Source organism: Xiphophorus couchianus, chromosome 8, assembly GCF_001444195.1.
Source record: "Xiphophorus couchianus chromosome 8, X_couchianus-1.0, whole genome shotgun sequence".
Lineage (NCBI taxonomy): Eukaryota > Metazoa > Chordata > Actinopteri > Cyprinodontiformes > Poeciliidae > Xiphophorus > Xiphophorus couchianus.
Window position 1 is genome coordinate 2,442,129 of NC_040235.1, and position 14,083 is coordinate 2,456,211.

Sequence of the window (14,083 nt, forward strand, 5' to 3'; positions counted from 1 at the left end):
TATTCCTGAAAAGTGACAACACCAGATCAAATTTGGTGGGAGTTAGGTCTTCAGAATAAGAACCTGAATGATTGCTTAGCTGCATAAATGCCAGACAACAATGTAATTCACTAGGCTGACTTAAGCTACTTAGAGAAGGCTGAAGTAGTAAGGCTAACTCTACATACTTACCATTTAGAATTTGTTGGTGTAAGGAATGTGAAACGGGAGACGGGCACTGGACTGATGAGGAAGGCGGGACAGGAGGAACTGTGGTGGTGAAATTGTAAGGATTATTGACATTAGGAAACACATTCAGGAATGGGCAGTAAAGCAGAAAGAATAGATCAGAATGAAGTGGAAGAGGAAGTTCTGAAGCATTTGGCTGAGCTGGAGAAGCAGGAGCCAAACTAGACTGATATGCAGAAGGAAGAGTAGAAGAAGAGATGGAAGGATGAAAGGGTGTGCACAGGGATTTTGTGAAGCCTGGTCAGGAGTGAAATGATGGTGGATAAGAGCTGGAAAACCTTCAGAGAGATGATGCAGGCACAGAGGGGTGACATGACCTGGCTCCCACAAGAGGGAGCTATTGGTGCGAGCTGATGCTCTCCTTCAGGAAGGAATCACAGCCAAAATAGAATACCAAACGAGATGCAGCTTCTATGGAGTGAAAATAGTCTCAAAATACCTATGAGTGTGTAATAGTGGATTTATAATCCATAAGCATCTTTGTGTATAACTTTAGATAGTTGTATCTGTGAAATATGATTTGTAAACCGTAAAAAGAACATTTGTGCATAACTCCGGGTACTTGTAAATTTGTGGTCAAATGCATGTGTAACATAGTTGAAATGGTTCAGGTTAAATCCTGCTAAAATGCACCATCTGCTGGTAAAACGGGGTATTGCATTCACCCTAGAAAGAGCGGGGTATTATGGGTAATCCTCAGAGCCATGAGGATCACTGTCGAGGTAACGTGTCTCTGCGATGTGATGAAGAAATATTATTTATAAAATATGTTTATGGTTTTCGTTTTTGCATATTATTGAAATATGTTTAATCCATGTTATGTTAGCTTTGCTATTATATTGTTTTTGTTGCGTTATAGAAATGTTTAGTTCGTGAGAAAGTGTGGCGGGAATTTCCCACACGTTAACATTATGGCTCCTCCTGGCAGGAGTTTCTTTCATGCCAGAGACTGACTTTACCTCGGTGCCCATGTGTGAAATGCAGGTATGTTTTACTAAATCTCTGTAGCAGATGGCTTATATAAGGCAATTTTATATTAATAGTTTTATGTAGATATGGTTAATGTTTTTGCATTGTTCCAAGATGCAAGTTCGTATAAGCTAAAATATAAAAATGGCATCTAGTGAATTAAATGTCAGCATTTTATTTTATTTTTCAGAGCATTTTAATTAATTGCTTTACTTTCTTTAAAAAGGACACTCACTGGTTGTTCCGTTGATGTAAACCAAATCCACTATACGATCACTGTAATTTTCAATTATTTTATTTTGCTTACTGTATTATGGGTAATCCTCAGAGCCATGAGGATCACTGTCGAGGAGTTTCTTTCATGCCAGAGACTGACTTTACCTCGGTGCCCATGTGTGAAATGCAGGTATGAAATAAAGAAAACAACTGATGCCAGATTGAGCTCCTAGTCGTTCATTTCTGCACCAAGAAGCCACCAGATCCACGTAGGCCACATTGGTGCCGTGACTCGTCCAGAACTACATCGGACCGGGCTGGTGACTTCTGATCTTCACGTCGCTGGAGCTCCACTGTACCATCTGGGTTTTCAACAATAGTCTAAGTAGCACATCTGAGTGTTTATAAATCCTTGGGAAAGGATATTTTCTTTTGAATGCTTTTGGACTTTTGTCAAAATGAGTTTCAGTAATTTTGGACAATCAAACATGACTCCACTCTGTAGGGGTAGAGGTAGAGGGTTCTTTAACACCCCTGTTCCATTTTCAATGGGTGATAAAGTGTTGGGTGGGGCATTACTTGATGTAAATACTGAAGATGACTCATTTGTGACTGGGGAAGCTGTTACACCCAGTAGTCAGACCTGTCCTAATATTCAACCTCGTCAGTGTTCTAGCACATCTACCCCAGATTCTCATGTTAATAATGCTGGGCTAGTTGATCAGATGAGCACTATTGTCCAACAAATAGGGCAACAGCTGGCTGATAGTGTTATGGCACACCTGAACTCAAGCACCCCAAGTGGTACTGCAATAAAGAATACTCAAAATGAGAGCCATCAAGTTCCATTCAGCTCATTAGATCTTTCTCAGATCCAGCTCGTCTCCAGAAGCCAGGTGAGAGAACCACCTATTTTTAAAGGGGAGAGTTCTGATACAGTTACAGTTGATGAATGGGAGGACTCAATGAAAAGTTACATCAAAAAGAGTGGTGTACAGCAAGAACACCTAGCTGAAGAAATCCTGATCCATCTTAGAGGCAGAGCAAGGGATGTTGTGAGGTGTGGAATACGCAACTGTGGAATTGATGTTCAGCACAACCCACAAGCCATCTATTCTCTTCTTCGCAAGCACTTTGGGTCCGATCAGTGCTCCCCCGTACCACTTGCTGATTTTTACTCCACCCGGCCAAAAGAGAACGAGGATCCATTCGAATATTGGCTAAGATTGAATGGAGCAGCTGATGTTGCTGTTAGCCGTCTTCAAGAACAGGGTAAGACCTTTGACAATCCAAGTGTTGAAGTTACTCGCATGTTCATCAGAAACTGTCCATGTAAAGATTTAGCTATCACCTTCAGATCTAAGACCATAGAAAAATGGTCAGCACAAGATGTTCAGGAGGTGTTGGATGAGTATCATATGGAAAAGGGACTGCGGTCTGCTCGGAAAGAAAGCAGAATCAGTGTGAACCGTGCGGAGGTGGACTGCACAGCGCCCACATCTGTTCAGAAGCAGGAACTGCAACAATGTGTAGCCCCAGACAATTCCACTATGGACAGGCTGATTAGCATGTTGGAGAAAGTCCTACTTCAGGCCCAAGGTAACTCCCAGTCCGGCAGAAGGCAACCTGTTAAAAACCGTTTGCCGAATATTAAAGGACTGAACGACATACCATGTTCTGTGTGTAATGATAATTCTCACACTGCTCGTACACACTGCCGTCAGCATAATCTGTGCTTCTTCTGCCATCTTCCTGGCCATTCAAGTCGAAACTGCCGTCAGAGAGAGCAGCTGCCTTCCCACAACCAGCAGGAAAACTGAAAGATCTGCGTGGAGGGGAGGACAGCGCAGATCATCTTAGTGACACTCCCACCTTGGATTCTTCTGATGATGACTGTGAGACACTGTACATTAATTACAGCAGCAAAGTTCCACCACAAAAGACACTAATTGTGCAAGCCTCTCAGAGACTTTCAAAGACTGACAGCTTGTTCTACACAGATGTGACTGTTGGAGGAAAGCATTCTCTCAAAGCCTTGGTTGATAGTGGATCAATGGCATGCACCATAAGTGAGGAGGCTGAAGCAAAACTTTCAAGCTGTCTCACAAACCTGGATAAGAAACCAGCTGCTGATTTTGTTATTGTTGGATGTGGAGGTCATGTCGTCACACCTTCTGCATTGTATGAACTCACTCTAAGTTTTTGACCTTACTGTCATAATCCCTGTTTTAGTAGTTCCAGGCCAAACTGATGAAATGATATTGGGCAGTAATGCTATCAGATGGCTGATTTCACGAATAAAAACCTCTTTTGATGGGGCAACTGACTGTTCCTCTCAGAGAGGCATTCACAAAGACAATTTGCCCTGTTTAATGTCTCTGCTGTCAGACTCAATATCCTGTGACCCAGGCATGAAACCCATCAAAGTGGGCACAGCCAAACTCAAAAGGTCTGTAACTCTCCAGCCCCTAACTGAACATTTAGTTTGGGCCAAACTGCCTACATCAGATGTTTCTTTAGTTGGATGTTCAGTCATCATTGAACCAACTCAGTCCAAATGCAGACCCAGACAAATCCTAGTGGGGAGAGTTGTGGCGTCATTGTACGGTGACGGGTGTGTTCCTGTCAAGATTGCAAATCCAACTGAAAAACCTCTCACTCTGAGAAGAAATGCAAAAGTTGCCGATGTGTCCACTTGTGTTTCTGTACAGGACTTCCCCAAGCCTGAGCTCATCCAATCCAACACACAGTACACCAAAGACCCTGTAAAGACACCAGTATCTGACAAGGAGATGTCTCATATTCTGAGTGACATTGGACTCCAGGACTTGGACCTCTCATCCTGTGAAGTCTCCCTTGAGTGGAAAAATAAGTTAGTGCAAGTCATTCAGCAGTATGAATACATCTTTTCTCGGCATAAAATGGACTGTGGGGATGCTACAGATTTTGTGCACAGAATACGACTTGTGGATGACAAACCCTTTAGACTACCATACAGGCGTGTTCCGCCCTGCCATTATGAAAAACTGCGCACTGCTCTGAGTGAAATGGAGGAGTTAGGAATTATTCGTAAATCACAAAGCGAATACTCCTCTCCTTTGGTTCTGGTTGTTAAGCCTAATGGAGACCTCCGCATCTGCAATGATTTCAGATGGCTGAATGCGCGAACCGTTAAAGATGCGCATCCATTGCCTCATCAAACAGATGCCCTCGCCGCACTTGGTGGGAATGTATTCTTTTCCACCATGGACCTGACTTCAGGGTTCTATAATGTGAGGCTACACGAGGATGACAAAAGGTTTACTGCCTTTTCATCTCCATTTGGCCTGCATGAGTACAATAGGATGCCTCAAGGCTTGACCAATAGCCCTGCAACTTTCATGCGAATGATGATGTCTATTTTTGGGGACCAAAATTTCACTAGTTTGCTATGTTATTTGGATGACCTGATGGTCTTTGCCCCATCTGAACAGGTTGCGCTTGATCGGCTCCAGATGGTTTTCTCTCGTCTGGCTGCAAATAACTTAAAACTGTCTCCAAAAAAGTGTCACTTCCTTTGTAGGTCAGTGAAATTTTTGGGTCATGTGATAAGTGAGGACGGTGTAAGCACTGATCCTAGTAAAGTTGAGGCTATTAGTGAGGTACAGGAAACTGATCTCATGGAGCATGATGGTGAGACACCATGTGCCAGGAAAATTAGATCCTTTCTTGGGATGGTCCTTTATTATCATCACTTTATTGGGAAGTGCTCTGTCAAAGCCAAACCACTCTTTGGCCTTGTAGCTGAGCCTGGAGCGACAAACAAAAAAGGGCGAGGCAACAAACCCAAATTCAAAAAGGGTCAGGTTAAACTGTCCCCATCTGACTGGACTGACGAGTGCAAGGAAGCATTTAAAACTTTGAAAAACGATTTGATAAGTAGTGTTACCTTGGCTCATCCGGATTTTAATGCTCCATTCATCCTTGCGGTTGATGCCTCTTTTGATGGCATTGGAGCTGTTTTGTCACAGCTTCCCCCTGATGGAAGGGTGGCTAGACCAGTGGCTTTTGCCAGTAGGACTCTCTCACGCTCACAGCTAAACTATCCAGCACATCGCTTGGAATTTCTTGCTCTTAAATGGGCAATATGCAACAAGTTTAGCCACTGGCTAAAAGGGCGTCATTTCACAGTCTGGACAGACAACAACCCATTAACATACATACTAACCAAGCCAAGGTTAGATGCGTGTGAACAACGGTGGGTTTCCAGGCTCGCTGCCTATAGTTTCGATCTGAATTATGTTCCTGGTAGCAAAAATGTTGTCGCTGATGCCTTGAGTAGAGAACCATTTGTTCAGTCATGCATGAGCCATCGCATTGTAACTGAACCATATACCGCACTGCTTAACCAGGTGAACGGTATGATGGACAAAACGGTCCAAGATGCGTTTCGTTGTACGAACAACTGTCAGCTGGTTGTTGAGAGCACAGATGACAATGCTGAGGTTCCCTCACCGACTCCCCAGATATTAACATCACAAGATGTGTCAGCTGTTCTTGAGGCACATGAGTCTGGAGGTTTCAGTCAGACAAGAGCCACTGATCCAGTTGTCTTGCAACTCAGTGACATTGATCAATCTGCCTTGATGCCAAAGAGTGAACTTGCTAGTTTACAAGGTCAGGATGGTGTGTTGGGCCGACTTTTCTATTATGTGCAGCGTCACAGGAGACCCACCAGACGTGAACGTGCAAGTGAGTCACCTGGTGTTCTAAACCTGCTGAGACATTGGCCTAAGCTTGTCATTAAAGATGGCCTGATGTACAGAGTTAAGAAAGACAAACAAATGAACATGACAACTCAACAGTTTTTTGTCCCTGACTCTTTAAAACCCAAGGTCCTCCAAGGGGTGCATGACTCAGCTGGTCATCAGGGCCAGGCCCGCACACTGTCTCTCGCCAGACAGAGATTCTTTTGGATTGGGATGGAACGAGACATTATTAACCATGTGAAGTGCTGTTTTCGATGTGTGGTTGGTAAAACTCCAGAACCTAATGACCGAGCTCCCCTTGAAAGTATTCACACCTCTGAGCCAATGGAACTGGTCTGTATTGACTTTTGGACAGCTGAGCTCTCAGACAGGCGCTGTGTCGATGTTCTAGTTGTAACAGACCACTTTTCCAAGATGGCACATGCGTTTCCATGCAAAAATCAGTCAGCCAAACAAGTTGCTCGTCGTCTGTGGGATGACTTCTTTTGCATATATGGCTTTCCTAAACGCATTCATTCAGATCAAGGAGCAAATTTTGAAAGTCTTCTCATCAAAGAACTGCTGGACATGGCTGGCATACAAAAATCTCACACCACACCGATGGGGAATGGCATTGTTGAACGTTACAACAGAACCTTAGGTAACATGATACGAGCACTTCCTCCCCAGTCCAAGTCAAGATGGCCTCAGATGCTCCGAATGCTAACATTCTGCTACAACTGCACTGAGCATGAAACAACTGGGTTTGCACCGTTTTTCCTTATGTTTGGCAGGATCCCGCGCCTGCCCATTGATGTGGTTTTCCAGCACGCTCTGTCAAATGGCCCAGTTGTAGACCATCATGAGTTTGTCTCCCGCCTCAAACATGACCTCTCTGTGGCTGCCCGCATTGCTCAACAAAACAGTTCATCTGAACAAGCCCACCAAGCAATGTACTACAACCGCAAAGCTAAAGGTTCTCCTCTCGATGTGGGTGACAGAGTTTTGGTTGCTAATCGTGGTGAGCGAGGGAAGAGGAAAATTGCAGACAAATGGGAATCAACAGTATATGAAGTGGTGTCTGTGAAGCCTGATATAAATGTGTATTGCATCAAAGATCCTGTCACATCAAGGACAAAGGTTCTCCACAGAAACCTTCTACTTCCTGTCAACTTTCTCACTGCTGCTGCCGTTTCTGCTGTTGCAGACCATTCCCCTTGCCCTTCCACAGCGGGAAGTGGACTCTCTGACCCTATTGTGCCTGATGAAGTACAGGACAATGAAACTAAAACTGTGAACTGGCTTTTGCAAATGGAGGACAATAGTTGTATGGATGAAGTTGTAAATCACCCTGACTGTGCTTCTGACATTCCAGTACGTGGTTCTTCACTGGACATTGTGTGTCCTACCTCAAGTGATGTGACCAAGGATTTGCCTGAACCTGATCTCCCTGGATCTGTTGCACTGTCAGACTCTCCTGAACCAGTTTCCAACCTTACAACTGCAGCTGTCCTCTCTGAGCCCATTCAGCATGATCTTTCAGCTGAACATAGTACTGACACAAAACTGGACTTGCCTGCGACTGATGTTGTTTGCACTCAGCCGTCTCGGCTTTGCACTAGGTCGGGTAGGCCTGTTAAGCCTCCAGCCAGACTTATATGTGAAATGAATGAACAGGTTGTGGATGATTCAATGTCAACTGTGGACTCTCTGTTTTCCTTTGTAAGGACCATGTTTGCAGGGTAGATTTGTGTTGTTTCAAAGTTTTTTTGTTTTGTTTTTTTTCCTCAGTGACTGCTTTGTAGAGCAATGGTTGTATGTCAAAAGGTGTAAATGGCATCTTTTGGGTCTGTGTTGGTAAGAGTAATGGCCGCACTTTTGCTAACATTATTCCTCATGGATAGTTTTGAACTGATGTGACTACTATGTGCTCTTTTTATTGCACTTTTATTTTAGTGCTGTGTGTACTTGTTTGATAGAACCCCATTTTAGCAGAATTTACAGGGGGTGTATGTAACATAGTTGAAATGGTTCAGGTTAAATCCTGCTAAAATGCACCATCTGCTGGTAAAACGGGGTATTGCATTCACCCTAGAAAGAGCGGGGTATTATGGGTAATCCTCAGAGCCATGAGGATCACTGTCGAGGTAACATGTCTCTGCGATGTGATGAAGAAATATTATTTATAAATATGTTTATGGTTTTCGTTTTTGCATATTATTGAAATATGTTTAATCCATGTTATGTTAGCTTTGCTATTATATTGTTTTTGTTGCGTTATAGAAATGTTTAGTTCGTGAGAAAGTGTGGCGGGAATTTCCCACACGTTAACATTATGGCTCCTCCTGGCAGGAGTTTCTTTCATGCCAGAGACTGACTTTACCTCGGTGCCCATGTGTGAAATGCAGGTATGTTTTACTAAATCTCTGTAGCAGATGGCTTATATAAGGCAATTTTATATTAATAGTTTTATGTAGATATGGTTAATGTTTTTGCATTGTTCCAAGATGCAAGTTCGTATAAGCTAAAATATAAAAATGGCATCTAGTGAATTAAATGTCAGCATTTTATTTTATTTTTCAGAGCATTTTAATTAATTGTGTTACTTTCTTTAAAAAGGACACTCACTGGTTGTTCCGTTGATGTAAACCAAATCCACTATACGATCACTGTAATTTTCAATTATTTTATTTTGCTTACTGTATTATGGGTAATCCTCAGAGCCATGAGGATCACTGTCGAGGAGTTTCTTTCATGCCAGAGACTGACTTTACCTCGGTGCCCATGTGTGAAATGCAGGTATGAAATAAAGAAAACAACTGATGCCAGATTGAGCTCCTAGTCGTTCATTTCTGCACCAAGAAGCCACCAGATCCACGTAGGCCACACATGCACAAATATGAAGAAATTTAATACAAAATAAAGGTATACACACACAAATACAATTTCCACAAACATTACATTTCTACACACAGATTTTACTTCAACCTCACAAATCTGATAATTACGAATTCAAACCTTCTCCTACGCCTACAAACATTAAATAAGTTAAATAAGTCGCCTGATGTACACAGACAAAACTGCATTTAAGCTCAGATATGGTTACAAGTACATGAGGATTTTTGAGACTCATTTCACGCTTCAGACAGCCTCAGATTGTTCGTAAGTGGTTCATTTAAATGCTGCTGGAAAGCTGGGTCATCTGATTTTTGATTCCTGTGTTTTAATCCTCTGAACATTTATCACTGTGCTTGTGCCGAAGTGGCAAATATGTTATTTGATTTTTAAAACAAAATACATCAGGACTTCTTTATAATAAAATTATTTGTAGACATATTGTTTATTTTTGAGCTGTACAGTTGTGATTACATAGTTTAAAAAACAACCACTAGGTAGTTGAATGATTCGGTGGGTGGAAAAACAGGCTGTCATACAAGAAGCAACAAGGTGGTCTGTCCTCAGAAGTAAGTACAGGTTAAATATGCAAGCTTTGCTCTCCGATTATAGTGAAACATAAATAATTTTAAATAATTTCAGATTATGTTTTATATATCTAGTAGTTTGAACATCTGTCCTCATATTTTTCTGTTCGTGGGAGGTAATGTTTATGTGAGCTATGCTACTTTAGCTGTCAGATAAGTCCTTGTATCTTTAGTGACCCTCAACTTGCAGCATAAACATACAATTTATTGCAGTGTTGTGGATCATCTGCTCTATTTATTGTCAGATGAAGGCAGTCAGAGAAATCCATCTGTGATACCATGAATATGGTTAAAATAGCTTTGGCCTGTACCAGATAATGGCAAGATAGTTCACGTCTTAATGTTGGCTCTGCATGCTGGCAAACGCAAAACTTTTTTTTATGTTTTCATGTTTTGCATTATTTATCTGTCCTGTCAATACCTTATTGACATACATCTCTGTATATAAATTGACTTTGTGTTTGGCTAAATAGGGCAAATACATCAGATAAAACAAGAAGACAGCTATTTAGCTACAGTTAATTTACCAATTAATCCTTAATCAGATATTTCCAAATGGACACTACCCTTGATAGGATGATATAGCTGGATGTTGGTCACTATCACTGAAACCATATGTTGGTGCTTCAGCAGTAATGAAGGTAGATCTGGACCTGCAGGGAGGAACATTATGTGCAGCTGACCTTATTCACCAGAAGAAACTTTCCTTATTTATGTTGACTTCTCAGCGTAAGTAATGGTTTAGTCTAATGTTCACACAGCCTCCAGAATCTTTAGATTAAACTGTATTTGTGTCTGGATCTGTGTGAAATCTACAAAGACCCCATTTTATTGGCCCCCTCATCTGCAAACCAGGACAAACCTTGTGTTCCTGTTTGTCTTCATTGTACGTTGATTAATGTAGAATTCAAAATATATTCAGATGACTCAGATTTTCACAGGACAGCAAATTTATTTTTCAATTGATATTTTAACACAATAAACAGCTAATAAACACATAGTTAAAAACATAAATGTTATGCATTTATTGTAAGTATCACTGCAAAAATAGCCTTGACAGCAAAACATTTAATGCATACACATTTGACCAACATAAAAATAACAATTTCTACATTTACATTATGAAGATACAAGCACTTTTCAGGTTCAGTAATGTTTTGTCAAAGTCAGGTTAATCAATGTATCAGTTGTACAGGAAAATCAACATATATTTTCTAACACTAGCTGTCTAGTTGTACTTTTCTCTGCATATTCAGACAATCTGCAGCAGATCAGATTCTGAGAGGTTCAACACCAAAACCTTAAACTTCAAACTGAGCTGTCCACCAGATCAGGGCGCCTGCCTTCAAAATAACTACAGTAGTTAACTTGCTCTGTTGGTAGACATCATGGTTTATCCTTAACCAACCAATCCTTGGTTGTCTTTGAATACACAGCTTTATGGTGTTTTCTTTTGTTAATTGATTATAGTAAATATTTGAACATCCATGTAATTTTTAAGACGTGTAATTGTTAACTTTAGATAACTGTGAAACCACAAATGTGAGTCTATTTTGTTAAAGTTTCAACAGATTAGGGCGATCTTAAATATTCCATCTGTCCTTTGTGTGCAATGAAGCAAACATTAAAGTTAATTCAGGAAACACTTTTGTCATCTTCTTCTTTCTACAGTATAAATTGAATTATGTGGTCAAGCTATGGGTAAATAGCTATGGGTCAAACTAACCCAACAAACACAGTAAAAGTTGCTGGGTTAAAAACAACCCAATTCGTAACCCAGTGCTGGGTCAAATATGGACCGATCCAAAGCTGGGGTGTTTTAACTTAACTGGGATGGGTTGATGGTTTGACCCAACACATTAGGTTATGGCAACTAACCAAAGGTTGGGTTAAATTGACCCAAAATTGGGTTGAAACTCCAAATCAACACAAGGGTTATTATACCACTATATTTGGGTAAAAAAAAAAAATTTAAATTTCACTGTACACTATACATAAACAGGATTGAAAACAATCTGAATTTAAAGCTTCTTTTATTTCCATATGATACATATGTAGAGTCAGCAGATTTCATTCACAAAAGTTACGAAACATAAGTTTTGTAACTTATATTACAAAATGTTAACTTATGTTACATGGACTCATCTAACAACAGCTAAAGTAGCATAGCTCTCATAGACATTAGCTCCCGCTAGCAGACAAATATATGGAGAACAGAGTATCAGACTACCAGACATATAAAACCTAATTTGAAATTATTTATTGCAAGGAGCTTACAAGGATGAAATTCAGATTTTGCAGGTGAGGGAAGTTGTGAACAGAATAAATATCTGTCAGTTTTGACAAAGTCTTCATGTGCCTGCAAAAAAAAGCTGGAGATTTTACTTTTCACCGTCTCAATGCATCTAAAGTCAAAAGAAGAAATGATGTTACCAGACAAAAATTAAAGACTATCAAAGTCCTTGGAAGAGTCCTGAACTGAAACTGTCATGATTTGTTTGTTGGTTGGTGGTGGACCCAAATGCACAACAGTGGAGGTGATGATGAAAATGTTTAATGAAAAAGTAAGGAACAAAAACTTCCAAAATCCACAAGAGGCCAGGGCAGAAAACAAATAATAATTCCAAAGAATTATGAACACAGAGACATGAGGAGAAAAAGAGCCAAAAAGGAAGCAATGGAAGGAACCAGCTAAGAGTAACTGAAAGACAAGGGTTTATTAAGTACTGGGAGGTTTAATGCTGAAACAAAGGACCAGGTAATTGACTAACTGGTCACAAATATCATGGGAGAGAGCAGATAGCAGACTGAGGAAAGAGAGGCAGGGGCCGAGGGAGATAACACTGAGGACTAGAAAATTAATCTAATATATAGAATAACTGGACCTAAAGGACATAATAGAACTGGAGTGCAAGTAATGACTAGAGACAATGCATAATAAACTATAATAACTAAGAAAGGACTGAATTAAAGTAAAACAAAAACATAGCTGATCTAAAAAGAAAAAGAAGAAACTAAAATAGAGAAATGAACAACATCTAAAACCCAACAAAACAACCCGGGATTTTAATATTGATTCAGCTGAAGAGATCTGTGGACTAGATATGTCATTAAAGTTGGAGAACTTTTACTGGCTAGAGGCAGGGGTGAAAGTAGTTTTAAATTCTTGCCGGTACTATGACAAAAATCATCAGTGCAAACCAAAACAAATAAAAACATTACTCTTTTACTGTACTATAGACTCCCTGTATGGATAACACAGAAAGTAGAAGCACTTTACAATGTGAAAAATATATATTTTCTACCATACAGGGTGGAAAGTAATTAGTTACTTTTATTCATACTGATGTAATTACAGTTTGTCCAATTTGTCCTTTAAGTTGTTTACCAAATCTGAACTTTTACTTTTACTTGAATTTGTTTTGAGTAAAGTTACTATGTTACATTTCATATCATATCATTAATGAGTAAAGATAAAACAAAGAAATACCAGAAAAAATGGCATTGATCTTTCAGCTAGGTTTATATTAAGATCTCATGGTGTTGCATCAAATGAAAGACAGAGTAAGGAAAACCTATCAAGTGTGGTTCAAGTTAACTTCTGAGAAAAAGAAAATATCTTGCTGTACTTAAGGCATTAGTTTAATTGTAACTATGAGAAAGGCAAGAGTTTAATCTCTAACCCTAACCCTCCCCTAAAACTGAAAACAGATAATCAGGTGCTTAGTTTAGAGTTGATTAAGGAACAAACAGCAGCTGACATAAAATATTGGAAATTAATGTCCCATTAAAAATACATGTAATATGTTGTGTTTCTATTTTATTTATAAATGTGCTCCTTTAAATAAAAATAGCTTGACACCAACATGTTCTCTTTTCCTTTACGAGCTGTTTTGCTCATAAAGCAAAATTTTAATGAGGTACTAAGTGCAAATTTTTATCAAAACTAACTTGGGTAGCCTAATTGTCCTCTTTCCAGCTCTGCTGGCATTTAGAAACATTGAATAAACAATTTTTATTTTAAAGTCTATAAATGATACGCAATTTTTTGTTCATCCTGTCCCAATGCAAGTGGCTTTTTTTTTTTAATGTCTGGACCACTTGTGTAAAATGTCCCAGATTATAAATCAAATGCAACAGTTCGACCAGCAACCACTGTCTTTTACAAGAAGCCATGCGTACTAGTTCTATCACTTAATACCAGTAAAATCTCTGGTCATAAGTTAATAAGCAGTTGTTTTTGAGGTGTGCTGTTTTGTTTTAATTGAGCAAAATAACATGAAGTAACATGAAACACAACATGATACTCTCATTTTGCTTTTAATTGGGACATTTTGTGATAAACAGGCAGACATTAAGCATAGCAGAGAACACTTTGAAGGATGCTGACGAAAACTACAAGCTGCAAGAGGGAGGAGGGGAGAGAGAGAGAGAGAGAGAGCGAGAGACAGCTGGAGGGTT

The 14,083-nt window shown here is 39.9% G+C and overlaps 2 protein-coding genes across 4 annotated transcripts; both read left to right on the forward strand.

Moving 5' to 3' along the window:
- Nucleotides 1–816: 816 nt before the first annotated feature.
- On the forward strand, nucleotides 817–6,754 carry LOC114149182 (uncharacterized). Its single transcript, XM_028024829.1, has 3 exons — nucleotides 817–950; nucleotides 1,157–1,212; nucleotides 1,526–6,754. The coding sequence occupies exon 3, from the start codon at nucleotides 1,872–1,874 to the stop codon at nucleotides 3,231–3,233; it is 1,362 nt and encodes a 453-aa protein (XP_027880630.1). The 5' UTR covers nucleotides 817–950; nucleotides 1,157–1,212; nucleotides 1,526–1,871; the 3' UTR covers nucleotides 3,234–6,754.
- Nucleotides 6,755–6,764: 10 nt separating this feature from the next.
- LOC114149183 (uncharacterized) lies at nucleotides 6,765–9,034 on the forward strand. 3 transcript variants are annotated; one of them, XM_028024832.1, is made up of 3 exons: nucleotides 6,765–8,287; nucleotides 8,493–8,548; nucleotides 8,940–9,034. In XM_028024832.1, exon 1 carries the CDS (start codon nucleotides 6,807–6,809, stop codon nucleotides 7,884–7,886), a length of 1,080 nt encoding a protein of 359 aa, XP_027880633.1. In that variant the 5' UTR covers nucleotides 6,765–6,806; the 3' UTR covers nucleotides 7,887–8,287; nucleotides 8,493–8,548; nucleotides 8,940–9,034. The 3 variants fall into 3 exon arrangements, with proteins under 3 accessions (XP_027880633.1, XP_027880632.1, XP_027880631.1); XM_028024831.1 differs by having other exon boundaries at nucleotides 8,862–8,968; XM_028024830.1 differs by lacking the exon at nucleotides 8,940–9,034 and having other exon boundaries at nucleotides 8,493–8,553.
- The last annotated feature ends 5,049 nt before the right edge of the window (nucleotides 9,035–14,083 follow it).

Excerpts from the sequence above, each read along its gene's own strand:
- LOC114149183 (XM_028024832.1), top strand. The coding sequence starts at position 6,807 with ATGATACGAGCACTTCCTCCCCAGTCCAAGTCAAGATGGCCTCAGATG.
- LOC114149182 (XM_028024829.1), top strand. The coding sequence starts at position 1,872 with ATGAGTTTCAGTAATTTTGGACAATCAAACATGACTCCACTCTGTAGG.